Source organism: Canis lupus, chromosome 18, assembly GCF_011100685.1.
Source record: "Canis lupus familiaris isolate Mischka breed German Shepherd chromosome 18, alternate assembly UU_Cfam_GSD_1.0, whole genome shotgun sequence".
Classification (NCBI taxonomy): domain Eukaryota; kingdom Metazoa; phylum Chordata; class Mammalia; order Carnivora; family Canidae; genus Canis; species Canis lupus.
The window spans coordinates 25,959,017-25,973,601 of NC_049239.1; the positions used below are offsets into that span (position 1 = coordinate 25,959,017).

Here is a 14,585-nt window from a genome sequence, read left to right on the forward strand (position 1 = left end):
GGCCCCCATCAGCTGTGGCCCCCGCACAAGTCGCCCTTCTGTCCTCAGGAGCCACCATTGCCCCTGCCGCCCCTGCCCACAGGAGGCCCCCAAGCCTGGCCCTGGAAGAAGGCACGCCCCTCCTCTCCCCCAGGCCGAGGACGGAGAGCACGAGGGGCTGCTCACGTGCACCTCAGGCCCCAGGGAGGCTGGCAGGGAGCCCAGCAATGACAGGCGGGCTGGGTGGTGTGCACACCCCGAGGGACAAGACCCCTCCCCTAGGACCTGTGGCTGAAGCCCCGTGCTGCCTCCTGCCCAGCCGCAGCCGCCGTTCGGACCTGAGCCTGCACTGGGCTGAGCACCTGGGACCGTGTGGCTCCTACGGGCTCACCTGAGCTTCTGGATCTTGCAGGTGGGGCTCTGCAGGCCCTGGAGCACCAGGTGCACACCGGCATCACCCAGCTCATTGGTGCAAAGGCTCAGCTCAGTCAGGGACGGGTTGGCCTGGAGGGCAGAGCTGATATCCTTGCACCGTACCTCCGTGAGGCCACAGTCGTCCAGCCTGTGGAAGGGACATTGGTCACTTCACACGGCGGGTCCCGGCCCATTCGTGGGCCAAGAACTCCACACGGTAGATCACAACCAAGACGTTTAAAAATGAAACAGGGCGGCCGGCGGGCTCAGGCGGACTCGACCTCGAGACAGTGAGTTCACGCCCCACGCTGCGTGTGGAGCCCACTTTAAATGAATAAATAACAGAAAAGCATAGGGATCGTCTTGGAAAGCTTGTCAAAGACCCTGGCACGTGCGCAGATCCACGTCGGGGCACCTACTCTGCTCGCTTTGGGAGGCGGTGAGCAAGTGAAAGCTCTGGTCGAGCTCGAGGGGAAAACCGACCGCAGGAGCGCTAGATAGAGGACAAAACCGGAGGGTCTCGCCGAGACGGGCGTGCAACCCGGGGCCAAGTGAAAACCTCGACACGCACAGGTGGGAGGAGAGCCAGCTCTTGCCCACAAAAGAACGGCAACAGGTAAGAGTGGAAGGGACGAGGAAATCAAAGATCCCAACTAAGCAAAGGCCCAGCAACCACCATTCTCCGAGACCCCCATGACCAGCACGAGAGCTCTCAAGGCCTCGCGTCCAACGTGTGTACCCGTCACCAGGACACGGGGGCGCCGGGGTGCAGAGGCGGTCAAGGTGCCCGCAGGGGCGAACCCATGGCGCCCCAGGGGCCGCCAGTACCCCCTGCCCCAGCCCGGAGGGGGCGGAGACAGGGAGCAGCCTCACGTCGCAGGTGGGCGGGCGAGGACAGGGAGGTGCCACCCTCTGCACCCGCAGGCCCGGCCCTGGGGGACACAACAAGCAGAAGAGCTGGTGATGGGGCGGCCGGGCGGCTCCGCGGTTTAGCGCCGTCTTCGGCCCAGGGCGTAACCGGTCCCGGATGGAGTCCCCCATCGCGCTCCCTACAGGGAGCCCGCTTCCCCCCGGCCGGTGTCCCCGCCTCCTCTCTGGGTCTCTCTTCAATAAACAAAGAAAATCTTTAAAAAAAATTAAAGCAGAGCTGGTGACATCCCCGTCCAGGCGACGGGGGGGCCCTGTTTCGCCATCCCTGTGGCTCTTCCGTAAACCTACGCACTAGGGTAGGTGGAGGGAAGGCGGCGGCCCCCGGCTCCCGCCTGCCAAGCCCGGGGAAGGCGCGGCGGGCGGCTGGGGGCGGCCCCACACCCAGCAGGAGGGGACTGCACCCCCTCCCGTGGGGCCCGGCGCCAGGCTGCGCCTACCTGACCACCTCGTACTGCTGGATCAGGGGCAGGAGCTCCGTCCACCGGGCGTCACTCAGCTGCTGACACTGAATGCTCAGGCTCATGGCTCGAGGTGGAGTGGGTCCTGGACTGGGTCCTGGACGGGAGGGGGGGACACCTTAGCAGGGCCCCCGGGGTCTGACCACCGCAGCCCTCCTAGGACCCACGGGTGCTGCTGTTTCGGAAGCCACAGCCTCCCCCTTGGCCCCGTTCCCGCTTGGTCTCCTGCCTTCGGTGGCGCGGACCCCCTGGGGGACCCAGTGTCAGGGCGCTGGGTGGGCGCCCCCGCCCGAAGGAAGGAGGGGCTGGAGGAAGGGGAGGCCTCGCTGCAGAAGGGCGGAGGGGACCGGGGTCCATTCGAGGGCAACAGAAAGCCCGGGACGTGTCACACCTGAAACAACACCGCTCCCAGCCCTTCGCAGAGGGACAAACAGGGACTCAGGCCCGCGGGCGGCTGCGCCTGGGACACCGGGTGGAGGAACGTGGCCTGAGCCTGGCTGGGCGGGTGCTGGGGGGTGCGGCCGCGAGTTCAGAGCCCGTGGGCGGGGAGGAGCAGGGGGGGTCGGCCCTGGCGCCCGCAGCCCGCACACAGGGGCCCCGGGCGTGCCCAGCCCGCTGCCCCCGGGAGCGAACCCCACACGCGCCCGCGGGCCCAGGGTGTGGTCCGCAAATCCGCGACCCGGAGCCCTTAGTCATCACTGGGGAAGGGCCTGAGGACCGGGACCGGAGGGACCCTCTCTCCCAGGCCAGCCCGACACCAGGGGCCTGGGGTCCCCGGGGGTTCCGCGTGGGAGGAGCCAGCACCCCACCGACGGGCCCCGGGGAACCTCCGGGTTGGGCCTGGGGACTAGGGGCACTTCTAGGGGTCACGGATCCCTCGGTGGCCCCCATGAAAACCCGTCTCGCCCCGCAAAGACGCCGTGTCCCGCGGGTTCTCCCGGGATCGGGGCCGGCAGCTGGGCTGCGCCCTGGGGCCCCAACGGGACGCGGACGGCTTTCCCGTGTGACAACTGGCCGGGCGCCCTCGGCCTGAGCCACCCCCCCCCCCCGGGCCGCACGGCGTCCAGGGGGCGTCCAGGGCCCGCGGAGCCCCAGGCCCGGCAGCGCGGTTACCTGCGCGGGGCGCGGGGGAAGGCCGGGGGCGCGCCGGGGTCCGCGCGAGGTCGCCCACGGCCGCCACCAACTTCCGCGCGCGCCGGACGCTGCGCAGGTGTCCGGGCCCACGTGGGCCGCGGTGCGAGGAAGCGGCCGCTCTGGTCGCCCGCAGCACCCCCCGCCCCCCACCTGCGACCCCGCGCCCCCCCCCGCTCCCCCCTGCAACCCCGCTGCCCCCTGCGACCCCCCGCCCCCCGCCGCTCACCCGCCGCCGGCCGCCGCTTCCGCTGGGCAGGGGTGCGGGCGCAGCACGTCGCGGGGCGGGGCGGGGCGGGGCGGGGGGCAGGAGCTGCCCAGCGGGGTCGGCGACAAACAGCCCCGGGCCGCGCCGCCGCCAGGACAGCCGCTCCCGCGTGGAGGGGCCGACGCAGCGGGGGAACCCGGACGCCCCGGGGGCGCTGTCCTGCGCACGGATGGCGGCGGCTCGCGGCCCGGGCCCGTGGGGCGGGGACCCCGGCTGCGGGCGCATCACGCGGGCACTCAGCGCGGCCCTCGCGGCTCCCCGGCCCCACGGAGCCCACGGCCCGCGCGCGGAGTGCAGGAAGCCACGTAACAGCGCCGGGGGACCCCGGCTTAGCGCCGCCTGCAGGCCAGGGCGCGACCCCGGGTCCCGGGATCGAGTCCCGCGTGGGGCTCCCCGCGGGGAGCCTGCTCCTCCCTCTGCCTGGGTCTCCGCCTCCCTCCGTGTGTCTCTCATGAATAAATAAAATCTTTAAAAACTATATTAACAGCGCCGATGACGGGGATGTAGCAGGCGGGGGCGGCCGTGGGAGGGCGAGCCCGGGTGCGAGCGGAGAGGGCGCCCCACGCACGCCCGGCACCATCTTTGTGATCACGGGGCGGGGCGGGGAGCGCGTTCTTTGCGGAAATGAGGGTTGGGTTACTCAATCTGGGAGGCTATTTGGCTGAGTCAGTCCTGGCTGGGCGCCAACCGACGGGAGGCCTGGGCCACGAGTATGGGGCGGGCGGAGAGCAGCCTGGATGCAGAGAGCGGGCAGAGGCCAGCTCCCCAGGCCCCCCACGAGCTCCCTCAGAGCAGGCCAAGTTGCCAGGGGCCCCCCCGAGGCCCCCTCCACCCTCACGCAGGAAAGGGACGGTGCCCGGTTTGTGCAGAAGCCACTGAAGCCTGAGGCTGCTGGAGAACGGAGCGAAGCAGTGGGCGCGGGTGGAAGGTGCCTCGGGTGGAGGGGGCCTCCGCTGCAGCGCAGCTCCAGCCAGCTTTCACGTGGCTTTGTTTTCTTCAGGCAAATACCCAGAAGGGGCACCTGGGTGGCTCAGTCAGTGAAGCACCTGCCTCTGGCTCAGGTCATGATGTTAGGGTCCTGGGATGGAGGCCAGCAGCAGCTCCCTGCTCCCTGGAGAGCCCGCTCCTCCCCCTCCCTCTGCTGCTCACCCTGCTCTCACTCTCTGTCAAATAAAATCCTCAAAAAAACAAAAACAAAAACAAAAAAAATAGGATTACTAGACTGTATGGTGCACTACCTTCCACAGTGGCTGCACCAATTTTCACCCCCACCAACACCGCATAAGCATTCCCTTTGCTCCACATCCTCACCAATACTTGTCATGTTGAGTTTTGCCATTCTGACAGGTGAGAGGTGGGAACACACTGTGGTTTTGATTTGCATTTCCCTGACGGTGAGTGAGAAGCATCTCTCCATGTGTCTGCTGGCCATCTAGGTGTCTTGTTTGGAGGAACGTCTGTACAGATCCTCACTCATTTTTTTTAAATATTTATATTAGAGAGAGCAAGCGAGCACAGGGGTTGGGTGTTGGGCAGAGAGAATGTCAAGGAGAGTTCACAAAGAATGCAGGCCTGAGCTGGGGCTCAATCCTGTGACCTAGATCATGACCTGAGCCAAAACCGAGAGTTTGGCACTTGACTGAACCACCCAGGCACCCCCTTGACCCATTTTTAATTAGATTATTTGTTTGGGGTTTTTTGTTTTGTTTTGTTTTTTAGTGTTAAGCTCTTCATATATTTCAGACGTTAACCCCTCATCAGGTATGTCATTTGCAAATACCTCTCCCATTCCATAGGTTGCCCTCTCAACCTTTGTTGATGATGGTTTCCTTTGCTATAAAACATGATTTTTATCACATAAGCACTATGTACCCTTTATAGGAAAACCAGAAGACAGAAATAAGAAAATAAAAGGCCCTAGCTTGCCCGCCTTCCAGAAACACAAAGGCTCTGACATCTATGTATGAGCTCCTGCTCCTCTGTATGCACAATACACATTTAAGAAAAATAATAATAGGGGATCCCTGGGTGGCTCAGCGGTTTAGCACCTGCCTTTGGCCCAGGGCGTGGTCCTGGAGTCCCAGGATCGAGTCCCACATCGGGCTCCTGGCATGGAGCCTGCTTCTCCCTCCTCCTGTGTCTCTGCCTCTATCTCTCTATCATAAATAAATAAATAAATCTAAAATAATAATAATAATAATAATAAGCTACTAGTAATGGTAGGCAGAATAATGATCAAAGATGATTACATCCAAATCCCTACTTTACATGGCAAAAGGGTCTTTCCAGAGGTAGCTAAGTTAAGGGTTTTGAGATGGAGGGATCATTTGGATTACTTGGGTATGCCCAAAGCAGCCACGAGGGTCCTTATAGAATGGAGGCAAAAAGGTGAAAATCCGAGAGCTGTGAGCATGGAGGCAGATGTCCTTGTGGCGTGGCTAAGCTGGAAAAGGCCAAGAAGCAGATGATGACCTGGAAAACCTGGAGGGAATCAGGCCTTTGGATGCTTTGACTTGTCCCTCTAGCACCCACGTCCCACTTCTGATCTAGAGAACTGTAAGAGAAGAAATCCTGTGACGGCAGCAGGAGGACACTGATGCAGCAGGAGCCGCTGTATTTTCCACCAAAGAAGAGAAATGTATACAATGTATACACAAATATACAGGCACACTAATCCACATGTAACAGTCTAACCTTTTTTTTTTTTTTTTTTTTTTTTTTGACATTCTGTGTGTCTGAGAAAGAGAGCAGGAGCAGGGATCCCCGGGCAGGACTCCGGGATGGGGATGGGATGGTGCCCTGAGCCGTAGGCCTCCACCCCCGCGCCCCGGGCGCCCCAGCAGGCCTAACTTTAACGACCACACCGTGCATCCACGTCGCTCAACCATTTCTGCAGGCTGGCACCTGGATTTTCAGGCCGGAGGCTTCTCAGCAGGCCCCCGGGACACCGTCCTAGAGGGGCCGCCCGGGCTCCTCGGTGCCGTCCCACTTGCGCTCCCGTCCTCCGCACCGACTCGCCCCCAGCTCTCGGCAGGGCTCCCGCGGGACCGGACGGGGCCGGGATGCTGGGGGGGGGGAGGGGCGGCCACGCCCAAGGCCCAGCATCCCGCGCGGCGACCCGGGAGGGTCCTCCCTGGGGGTGGGGGGTCCTTGGGGAGTAGGCGGCGAGTTACCCAACTTGGGGGAAATGTGGGCTGAGCCAGCCCTCGCGCCGCCTGCCGGGCGACCACACACAGGGGTCAGGCCGCACCTCGAGAAGGCAGAGGGGAACCCCCGAGGCGCAGACCACGCATGCGCGCGCCCCGGACCCGGAACTCCCAGCGTGCCCCGGGAGGCAGGCCGGCGGCAGGTGCGCACGCGCAGGGGCGCTCTTGGACGCCCTGACGTCACCGCGGCGCCCCGACAGCCGCGAGGCCCCGCCCACCCCGTCCCCCAGCCCGGCGCGCGCCCCCAGCCCCCGCCGCACCCCGATCCCTCTCCCGGCACTCGTTTCTCCGGCACCCCGCCCCCCGGTGTCGCTCCAAGAGCGCTTCAAGTCTGTCCTGGGCAGCATGGCCACAGCAGTGCCTGGCGCGCGTCCACAGACGACCCGGCCAAGGTCGGCGCCGTTTAGAGCGGACCCCGGGCACGGACCGCGGCAGTGACTGACCTCCAGAAGACGGACCGCGAGGAGCGGCGGGCTACCGGCGGGGGCGGGGCCTGACAGGGCGCGGCCTCGCTGCTGCGTCGGGGCAGGGGGCGGGGCCTGGGCGATGGGCGGGGCTTTGCGTGGGCGGGCGCGGGCTCGCGGGGCGGGGCCTGAGCGGCGGGGGCGGGGCTTTGCGTGGGGCGGGGCCTGAGCGGCGGGGGCGGGGCCTGGGACCCGGGCTGTGCATGAGGAGGGTGCCGGCTGGCGGGGCGGGGCCTGGGGTCGCGGGGGCGGAGTCAAGGGGCGGGGCCTCGCAGGGGGCGGGGCCTCCGTGGCCGGAGTTGGGGTCTCGCTGCTCCCACTTGGCGGCCGGGCGGAGCGGTGGTCCCAGCGCCGCCCTCCCCGCGTCCCGCCCGGGCAGGTGTCCTCGGACGCCCGGCCCAGGCAGTGACATGAAGGTCACCGGGCTGGGGGCTGGGCTGGGAGACGTGGAGCAAGGTGCAGGCCGGACGCTGCACGGCGGTCCGCTGCGGAGCCCCGACTCGGTGGTGCCGGGCTGGACAGACGCAAGGGTGGTTTTGTGAGATTCGTTGGAGCAACGTTTGTCATCTTTGGGCGCTGTTCCATTTATCTAACGGCAGAAACTCTGAATAATCCTGTGTCTTCAAATGCATTCGTGCAATAAACACTTGTCTGAGCCCTTTGTGCGCGGCTGTGCTTCGGTGCTCGAGGTTCAGCACTGGGCCGGGCCGGGGCGGGGGGTGGGGGGGGTGCGCGCCCCCAGGGGAGTCAGCGGCCTGTGAGGAGACGGCGCCAGAGCGCCCCCAGCCCGGGAGCGCCCGTGTCCGCTGCGGCAGGAGGGAGCACCGGGTGCTCAAGGAAAACTGGCTTTTCCTGAGAACTGACTTCTCGAAGCGCTAGAATGTGGCCAATTTTAATAGAAATTGTTTATACTATTCACTTTCCTGTACCCTAGACCTAGTATACTGACCGTGATCAACTTCTAGACTTGATGTCAGCGCCCTTTGGCCTCCTGTGGCCAGCAGCACTGCAGGTGCCTCAAGGAGGAAGGGCGGCAGGTGGGTGCTGCGGAGGGCGGCCGGAGTCACAGGGGCCCGGCAGGCATTACAGGGGCCCGGCAGCAATTTTTTTTTTTAATTTATCTATTCATTTATCAGAGAGAGAGAGAGAGAGGCAGGGACACAGGCAGAGGGAGAAGCAGGCTCCATGCAGGGAGCCCGGCGGGGGACTCGATCCTGGGACTCCAGGATCGCGCCCTGGGCCAAAGGCAGGCACCAAACCACTGAGCCACCCAGGGATTCCCCCAGCAGCAATTGTTTTGCTGAAATGTGGTGCTGCTCGCGTGGTGCTGCTGCCACGTGTTCCCTGGCTCGCTGTCCCCGTTTCCTGCGTCGTTTCGGGTATAGGGGCCATATTGGTCAGAGGTTGCTGGGCCCGTGCCCAGAGTGAATAAACAAGCACAGCACCGGTTGGAAATGTTCTTAGACGAATAAACAGCACGGACCCTGGTACATAAACGTTCGGACCAACGTCGTGGGTGCAGGCGGGAGGGCAGGCCGTGGGCTACCCCAGTGGTCAGAGCTGACATTCTGGGGGATGACGTCTGCAAACGGGACTGCGTGCCAGGGCCAATCACCGGCTGCATTAAACTGCTCTCCCGCTGGTCTTTAAAGGAGATGCTGGACCCAGCTGACCCGGGGTTTCAGGGGCACACCCTTTGTGCGTCTAGGCTTGGTCGTCTTCATCGGGACACTAGTACCACCATGTCCCTGGCTCCGAGCGATCAGGGCTCTGCGACATAATGCAGGTAAATCCTCGCACACCTGGGCTCTAAATATTGTTGATGCAAGTGTGTGCTGCACGCACGAGGCACTCTGAGGTAGAATCTGGGTTAGGGTTAGGATCCATCACCGGACACCAGCAGCGCCCTCCTGGGCTGACTCTGGGACTGGCTCCCCTCCCTCCCGCAAGAGTTACACTTTTGGAAAGCTGCTAAAATGATGTACTTTCATTTTGTTCTTTTCTATGCCATAAGCTCTTAGATCTGTTTCCTGAGATTCTTGTTAAGGATAAAGAAAACTATTTACAATAAGTGGCCCTGAGGCTGTCAGGTCACACTTGTGATGACCCATAGGGACACGAGAACCTGTGAGGAACGTGGAGGGATGTGCTTCGAGACGCCCCGTGAGGCGCAGCATGAGGGTTAGCACCCTACGTGTGGCTGCAGCCCCTCCTGCATGGGACACGGCCCCTGGGCCACGAGGATTCACGGGAACTAGGTCTTTATCTTCAATCTCACCTGATTCTCCCAGTTATGTCTTTGTCTTTTTATTTATTTACTCACTTATTTTAAAGATTTTATTTATTCATTCGTGAGAGACAGAGGCAGAAGGAACCTGGGATCACACCCTGAGCCGAAGGCAGACGCTCTACCGCTGAGCCCTCCAGGCGCCCCCACCCCGTGCTCTTTCTGACCTTCATGTAGGAAGCCAATTAAACATACACTCGACCTTTGCACTCTATCCCACGCATGAGTCTCTTACACTCTTTACTAGATGTTCGATCCTTTTGACTCTCTGTCTCGGTCCAGGTAATTTCTTTTGACCAGCCTTCCAGTTCACCAATTCTCTCTTTATCTGTGTGGGATCTCTTGTCAACCCCATCCTTAGGTTTAGTTATTTTATTTTTTTTCTTTTGGAATTTCCATTTATTTATTTTTGTTTCCAAGTCTCTCCCTAACCAAATTAGGTACTCTTGTCTTTGACAATGTACTTAACTGAGTACCTTAAGTACAATTATTCTGAAGTCCCTGTCTGATAATGGCATTATCTGCATCTCTGTGGGGTCAACTGTTCTTCATCTCGTCTTACTTCCTGGTATGCCAGATTACTTTTTTTTTTTTTTTTTGCCAGATTACTTTTGATCGAGTGTTGCGTATTTGTGATTAAAGAAATTGTAGGGGATCCCTGGGTGGCTCAGCAGTTTAGCGCCTGCCTTTGGCCCAGGGCGCGATCCTGGAGTCCTGGGATCGAGTCCCATGTCGGGCTCCTGGCATGGAGCCTGCTTCTCCCTCCTCCTGTCTCTCTCTCTCTCTCTCTCTAGGTCTATCATAAATTTTAAAAATCTTAAAAAAAAAAAAAAGAAATTGTAGAGAATTGGGCGACTGGACGGTACTGGGTGATACTGTCCCCTGTTGGAGCGACTGCTAGGCCAGGAGCACCAGCAGTCACCAGGTAACCTCAATCCCGACGGTGGGTTTGGATCCCTTGCCACTGAGCTTCCGTTCATACTGGGGCTGGTCTCCTTTCTGCTTACCTTGATCTGTGGTGTAGATCTTCCAGGATCCAACCAATAGCCTGGAGAATTTACTGCGGCCCATCTTCCTAAGCACAGTTCCTGAAGCTCGTTCTTGTCTCCCATCCCTGGGCTGCGGGAGAAAGTGCTGGGCAGCCTCCCGGCTGTTGCCCTCTGAGTCAGCAGAGCGAGCTCATGGGCTGAGCCTTCCTCGCTGCCTGGCTTGGTCACGACACACAGGTGTGTGTATTTTGTCCTAACCCAGGGCTGGCTCTAATTCCCAGCCGGGGGTTGACCTGAGCCTCTGTTCACCATCTCAGGATACGGGGCCACCTTCCTCTTTTCAAGATCACAAAATGCAACCTGTGCTTGGGATTATGCTCCAAGGCCTTGGGGGGCCCAGAAATAGACATTTCTGAGAAACAGATATGATTCACATAATCTGTGCCTTTGGGAGTGAGTTATTGACTTGGGGGTAGCAAGCTGGAGTCGCCACCGGGTACCCAGGCTGATGTGGGCCACTCCCCAGCCTCTTGGGGAGGAGCCCAGAAAGGGGAACAGGTTTTCTGTCTAGGACACAGGCATTTTCTGGGGGCACTCATGCCACCAGGGAACTTCACACTGATTATGGCCGCAGCCGACCTCAGTGCTGCTCTGAGCCGCCCCTGCCTGAGTGTCAGGGCCGAGGTGTAGACCACCCCCACCCCCCGCAGGGGCAGCATCTCTGTGATGAAGTTCAGAGGACCTCAGGAAGCCATGGGGGGATCATGGCCGTCCCCCACTTAGGATGAGGAGGAAGAGGGGATGGAGGCAGAGCGAAGTGTGGCACCCTGGTTAGGCCTGGTTGGGGTGGATGCTGGGGCTCCTTCCACAGGCTCCCCCTCAGGGCCCTCATAGGCTTCTGAGGCACAGGCCCTTCTTCTTGGAGCCCCCCACTTCCCCTTAAATGCCCCCATTTCCCTGGACCCCCTTCATCCCCTGGAAGCCAACCTACCCCCCCAGAGCCCTCCTTGCTCCCCAGGAGCTCCTCCTCCCTCTAGGAGCCCGACATCTCCTGGGAGCTCCTGCCCAAAGCCCCATCATCCTTGTGGAGCCCGTGTCCTCCTGGAGCCCCACCCACCACCCAGGAGCGCCCACATCCCCCAGGAGCCCCCATCCCCTGGAGCCCCTCTGTCAGCTGGGAGGCCCTCCATCAAAGTCCCCCGCCAAGTGTCTTGTTCCCTGGGAGCCCCAGGGCCCAGCAAGGGGAGACGTGGACCTGCAGGTTGTGCAGACTGTCTCTCGGGCCCCGATACACAGGGTCTCTGAGAGCCGGGGATCCCTCGGACGTGAAGGGCATGGAGGTGTGGCCCAGGACGTCCAGGGGGATTTGGAGGCGCAGTGAGTGATGGTGGGGACGGGCTGGCTCTCAGGGAAGAGGAAGGGAGACCCCAGGCGTCAGCCCCAGGGCCTGAGGACGTCGTTGGGCTGGTCACCGGTGGAGAGGACCGAGCAGAACCCCCTCGAGGTGGGTAGATGTACTGGCAGTAATTGGGGGATGCCCCGAGACACCCGGGGATTTGGCTACCAGCGTAGTGGGGAGGATCACACCTGGTGCACATTTACTACCGTGGGGAGGGGGTCCAGCCGCCCCCCTGGGCTCACCAGGGCCTCACTGTCAACCAGGGAAGGCAAAGGCCATCACGGGTCAGGCCAGTGGCTGGGGGCCCAGGGAGGCCAGCAGAGGGGTGGACTCGCACGAAGCCAGTGGGGCTCGACACCCCTCACTGCGCCGGCCCCTCCAGGGCACAGGACTCCCCCGGCAGGGGGTGCGTCGTCACAGGCTGCACAACCGTGCGACAAGAGCATCCTCACTGAGGCAGCGTCTTCCCTCCAGCATCTCCTCTCTTCTGCCCACCCCCCCCCCCCGGTTCCCACGGCGCTGTGGGACCAGCTCCCCTGGGCAGGGGAAGGCCGCCGGGCCGTGGGCGCCACCTGTGCCGGCGTAATCAGGGCATTCACCGCTTACCGATGACACCATGACTACCTGCCGCGCCTGCAACAGTCGGGGCGTGGGGGGCGCAGCGGCGGAGAGTCGGCCTGTGGCTCAGGGCGCGACCCCGGGTCCCGGGATCGAGTCCCACATCGGGCTTCCTGCGCCGAGCTGCTTCTCCCTCTGCCTGTGTCTCTCCTCTCTCTGGGTCTCTCAGGAATAAATAAAATCTTTAAAAAAAAAAAAAAAAGGAAGTCCTAAACACCAAAAAAGATGATTTGGGGGGCAGTCACCCACCTGTGGGGACAGAAGGGTCTTATGGGGACCAGCTCCTCCTCTGGGGATGGCACGCACGGCTGTGTGACAGATGAGCCCCCAGGGCCCACTCGGAGGCTACATGTCTGGGGAGCTTGGACCTAGTCACATGAGGTCCTGGGCCCCACTGCGTGAGGTGACCCTGCACACGCGACTCCGCTATGGGGCCGTGGCTTCCGGTTACTGCGGTTAGAGGCGGGGAGAGGCCAGCCCTGGACTCACATGGATTCCTGAGACCCGGGCTGCGGTTAATGCCTCCCATCACCTTACCTGCCTCCCCCTTTCTTCTTCACCCAGGAGGCCAAAGGTAGAGCTAGAGAGCCTGGGGCAGATCCAGAGCCTCGCATCAAACCTTCCGTCAATATGACACATCTACACAGCAGGATCTGTGCATCTGGTAGTAAGACTGAAGCGATCCGCCCCGACCGCGCTGGAGTCATAACCAGAAAACCCGAGGGCCGAGGCCCAGCAGGTTGCAGCCCCCCTCCACGGGGTCCGCGTGTCTGAGCACAGAACCCGAGGCCCGCAGGGCCCCTGAACCTCTCCAGCAGGTGTGAGCCTCTGCGGGGACACCGTCCTGTTCCAGCTGCAGGGCCCCCCTTCTTCCCTCCGTGGGCCCCCGTCCTGCTCCGTCTGCAGGGACCCCGTCCTGTTCCCTCTGCGGGGAGCATCCCCCCTCCCCCGTCCTTCCGCACGGGTCTACACTCGGGCCTGGATGGGAGTTGTCTGATGTCTTGGTCTTGTTTCTGCCATCAGAGGACAACCCACTGAGGTTTGCGCCCCCAGTGCCCCTGCTTCCCTCCGCGGGCTCTTCCACTGAGGGGGAGTCCTCCTTTCCGCCTGTCCATCTGTCTGTACTTCCAGGAGGACAGCACTGAGTGGACGACTCTGTGCAGGCCCCACGAGCGGCCTCGCCTGCGTGTTCCCACTGCTGCGCTTCTGTCCCGGACGTGTGCGCCCCCGAGGCCCCGACCCCGACCTCGGCCCCGACCCCCGACCCCACCCGGGTCTGTCCCCGCGGCCGCCCCTCGTGCACCCGCACCTGCCTTCCCTTCGGCTTCCTCTGTCCGTGAGCCTGGGCATGAGCAAGAGCGCCCAGCCCCCACCTGCCTCTGTGCCACCCCCTCCCGGGGCACCGCACCCTCGGGGGCGCACACGTGCCAGGCTCCCGTTCCTTCCCGTGGAGTAATACTCGTGGTGTAGACGCCGGGGTGCTTCCTCCGCTCGGCAGCCACCCCGGGGGTGCCGCAGGAAGAGGGCCGCATGGACCGGCTCATGTTCTCGTCTTCCGTGGGCAGCCAGCCAGCAGGGGCCTTGCGGTCGCCCAGGAGCTCAGCCGTTCCTCCAAGGCCGGGCGGCCACCTTATCTCCGCAGAGAACCATATGTGGTTCCAGAAGAATCCGCCAAACTGACTCCAGCGCCCCCAGCAGCAGGGAGTGAGCGGCCTGGTGGCTCAGGCCTGGTGGCTCAGCGGACAGACAGCCTGCAGACAGACAGCGTGCAGGGGCATCGCAGTCCTTCCCCGGCCACCTGGGGGCCTGAGCTCTCTCCACGCGCTTCCCGGCGTCCACGCAGCTTCCCGGAGGAGGTGCGCATCCAGTGTCTCCCTTGGCTGGCCTGATGTGGGAAACCATGAGACGTGCCTCCTTAAATAAATGCATTTATTTAAGAATGGCGAGAAAATTCAAATTTAAAAAATCATGCTAACCTGAGACAAAGGCAGTGGAGGTAAGGGATGCAGCCAGTAGTAACGACTCCATCATCAACCAGAGGTTTACTCAAACCTCCTGTGCCCTCGTCAGAAGGGAATCGCAGGAGGAGGAGACGGACAGCGCGGGCGGCCGCGCGGGTTGCACAGATGCACCAAGTGCACAGCATGTCATGTGGGCACGTTGGGGACGGGGGTGATTTCATGCTGGCCTGACGGTGGCACACAAGCTGTGACGCAGCTGCGTGGAGACCCCACAGACACGGGGTGGTGCTCCCAAGTGCCCCAAGCACGGGAGGACACCTGACAAACTGGCCACAAACTCGCAGGCTTTGACCGTCACGCTCCCCAGGAAGCTGGGAGGACCGTCGCCCCGCCGGCAGCAGCGTGAAGGATTCCGTGGGCCCCGCTGGAGGAGGGACGGGATGGGTGGCCCGCTCAGCACCCAGCAGCCTTCCTCACCCGC

At 62.3% G+C, this 14,585-nt stretch overlaps 1 protein-coding gene and 1 long non-coding RNA gene across 5 annotated transcripts in view; both read right to left on the reverse strand.

Moving 5' to 3' along the window:
- The window catches only part of RNH1 (ribonuclease/angiogenin inhibitor 1), a 9,679-nt gene extending 2,742 nt beyond the window's left edge, over positions 1-6,937 (reverse strand). Inside the window, exons 1-3 of one of the 4 annotated variants that reach the window (XM_038562921.1) lie at positions 6,830-6,937; positions 1,761-1,878; positions 371-541 (exon numbers count right to left, since the gene is read on the reverse strand). In XM_038562921.1, coding sequence (XP_038418849.1) covers positions 371-541; positions 1,761-1,846 — 257 coding nt within the window. In that variant the 5' untranslated portion in view covers positions 1,847-1,878; positions 6,830-6,937. Of the gene's footprint in view, positions 1-370; positions 542-1,760; positions 1,879-2,172; positions 2,198-2,894; positions 2,919-3,141; positions 3,208-6,829 lie in introns of those variants that run through there. The other 3 variants (XM_038562920.1, XM_038562922.1, XM_038562923.1) reach the window with 3 other exon arrangements.
- Positions 6,938-8,086: 1,149 nt separating this feature from the next.
- On the reverse strand, positions 8,087-13,358 carry LOC111090924. Its single transcript, XR_005373276.1, has 3 exons — positions 12,132-13,358; positions 10,145-10,256; positions 8,087-8,620 (listed from the first exon to the last, which is right to left on the reverse strand). It is a non-coding gene; the product is annotated as an uncharacterized LOC111090924 (long non-coding RNA).
- Between the last annotated feature and the right edge of the window lie 1,227 nt (positions 13,359-14,585).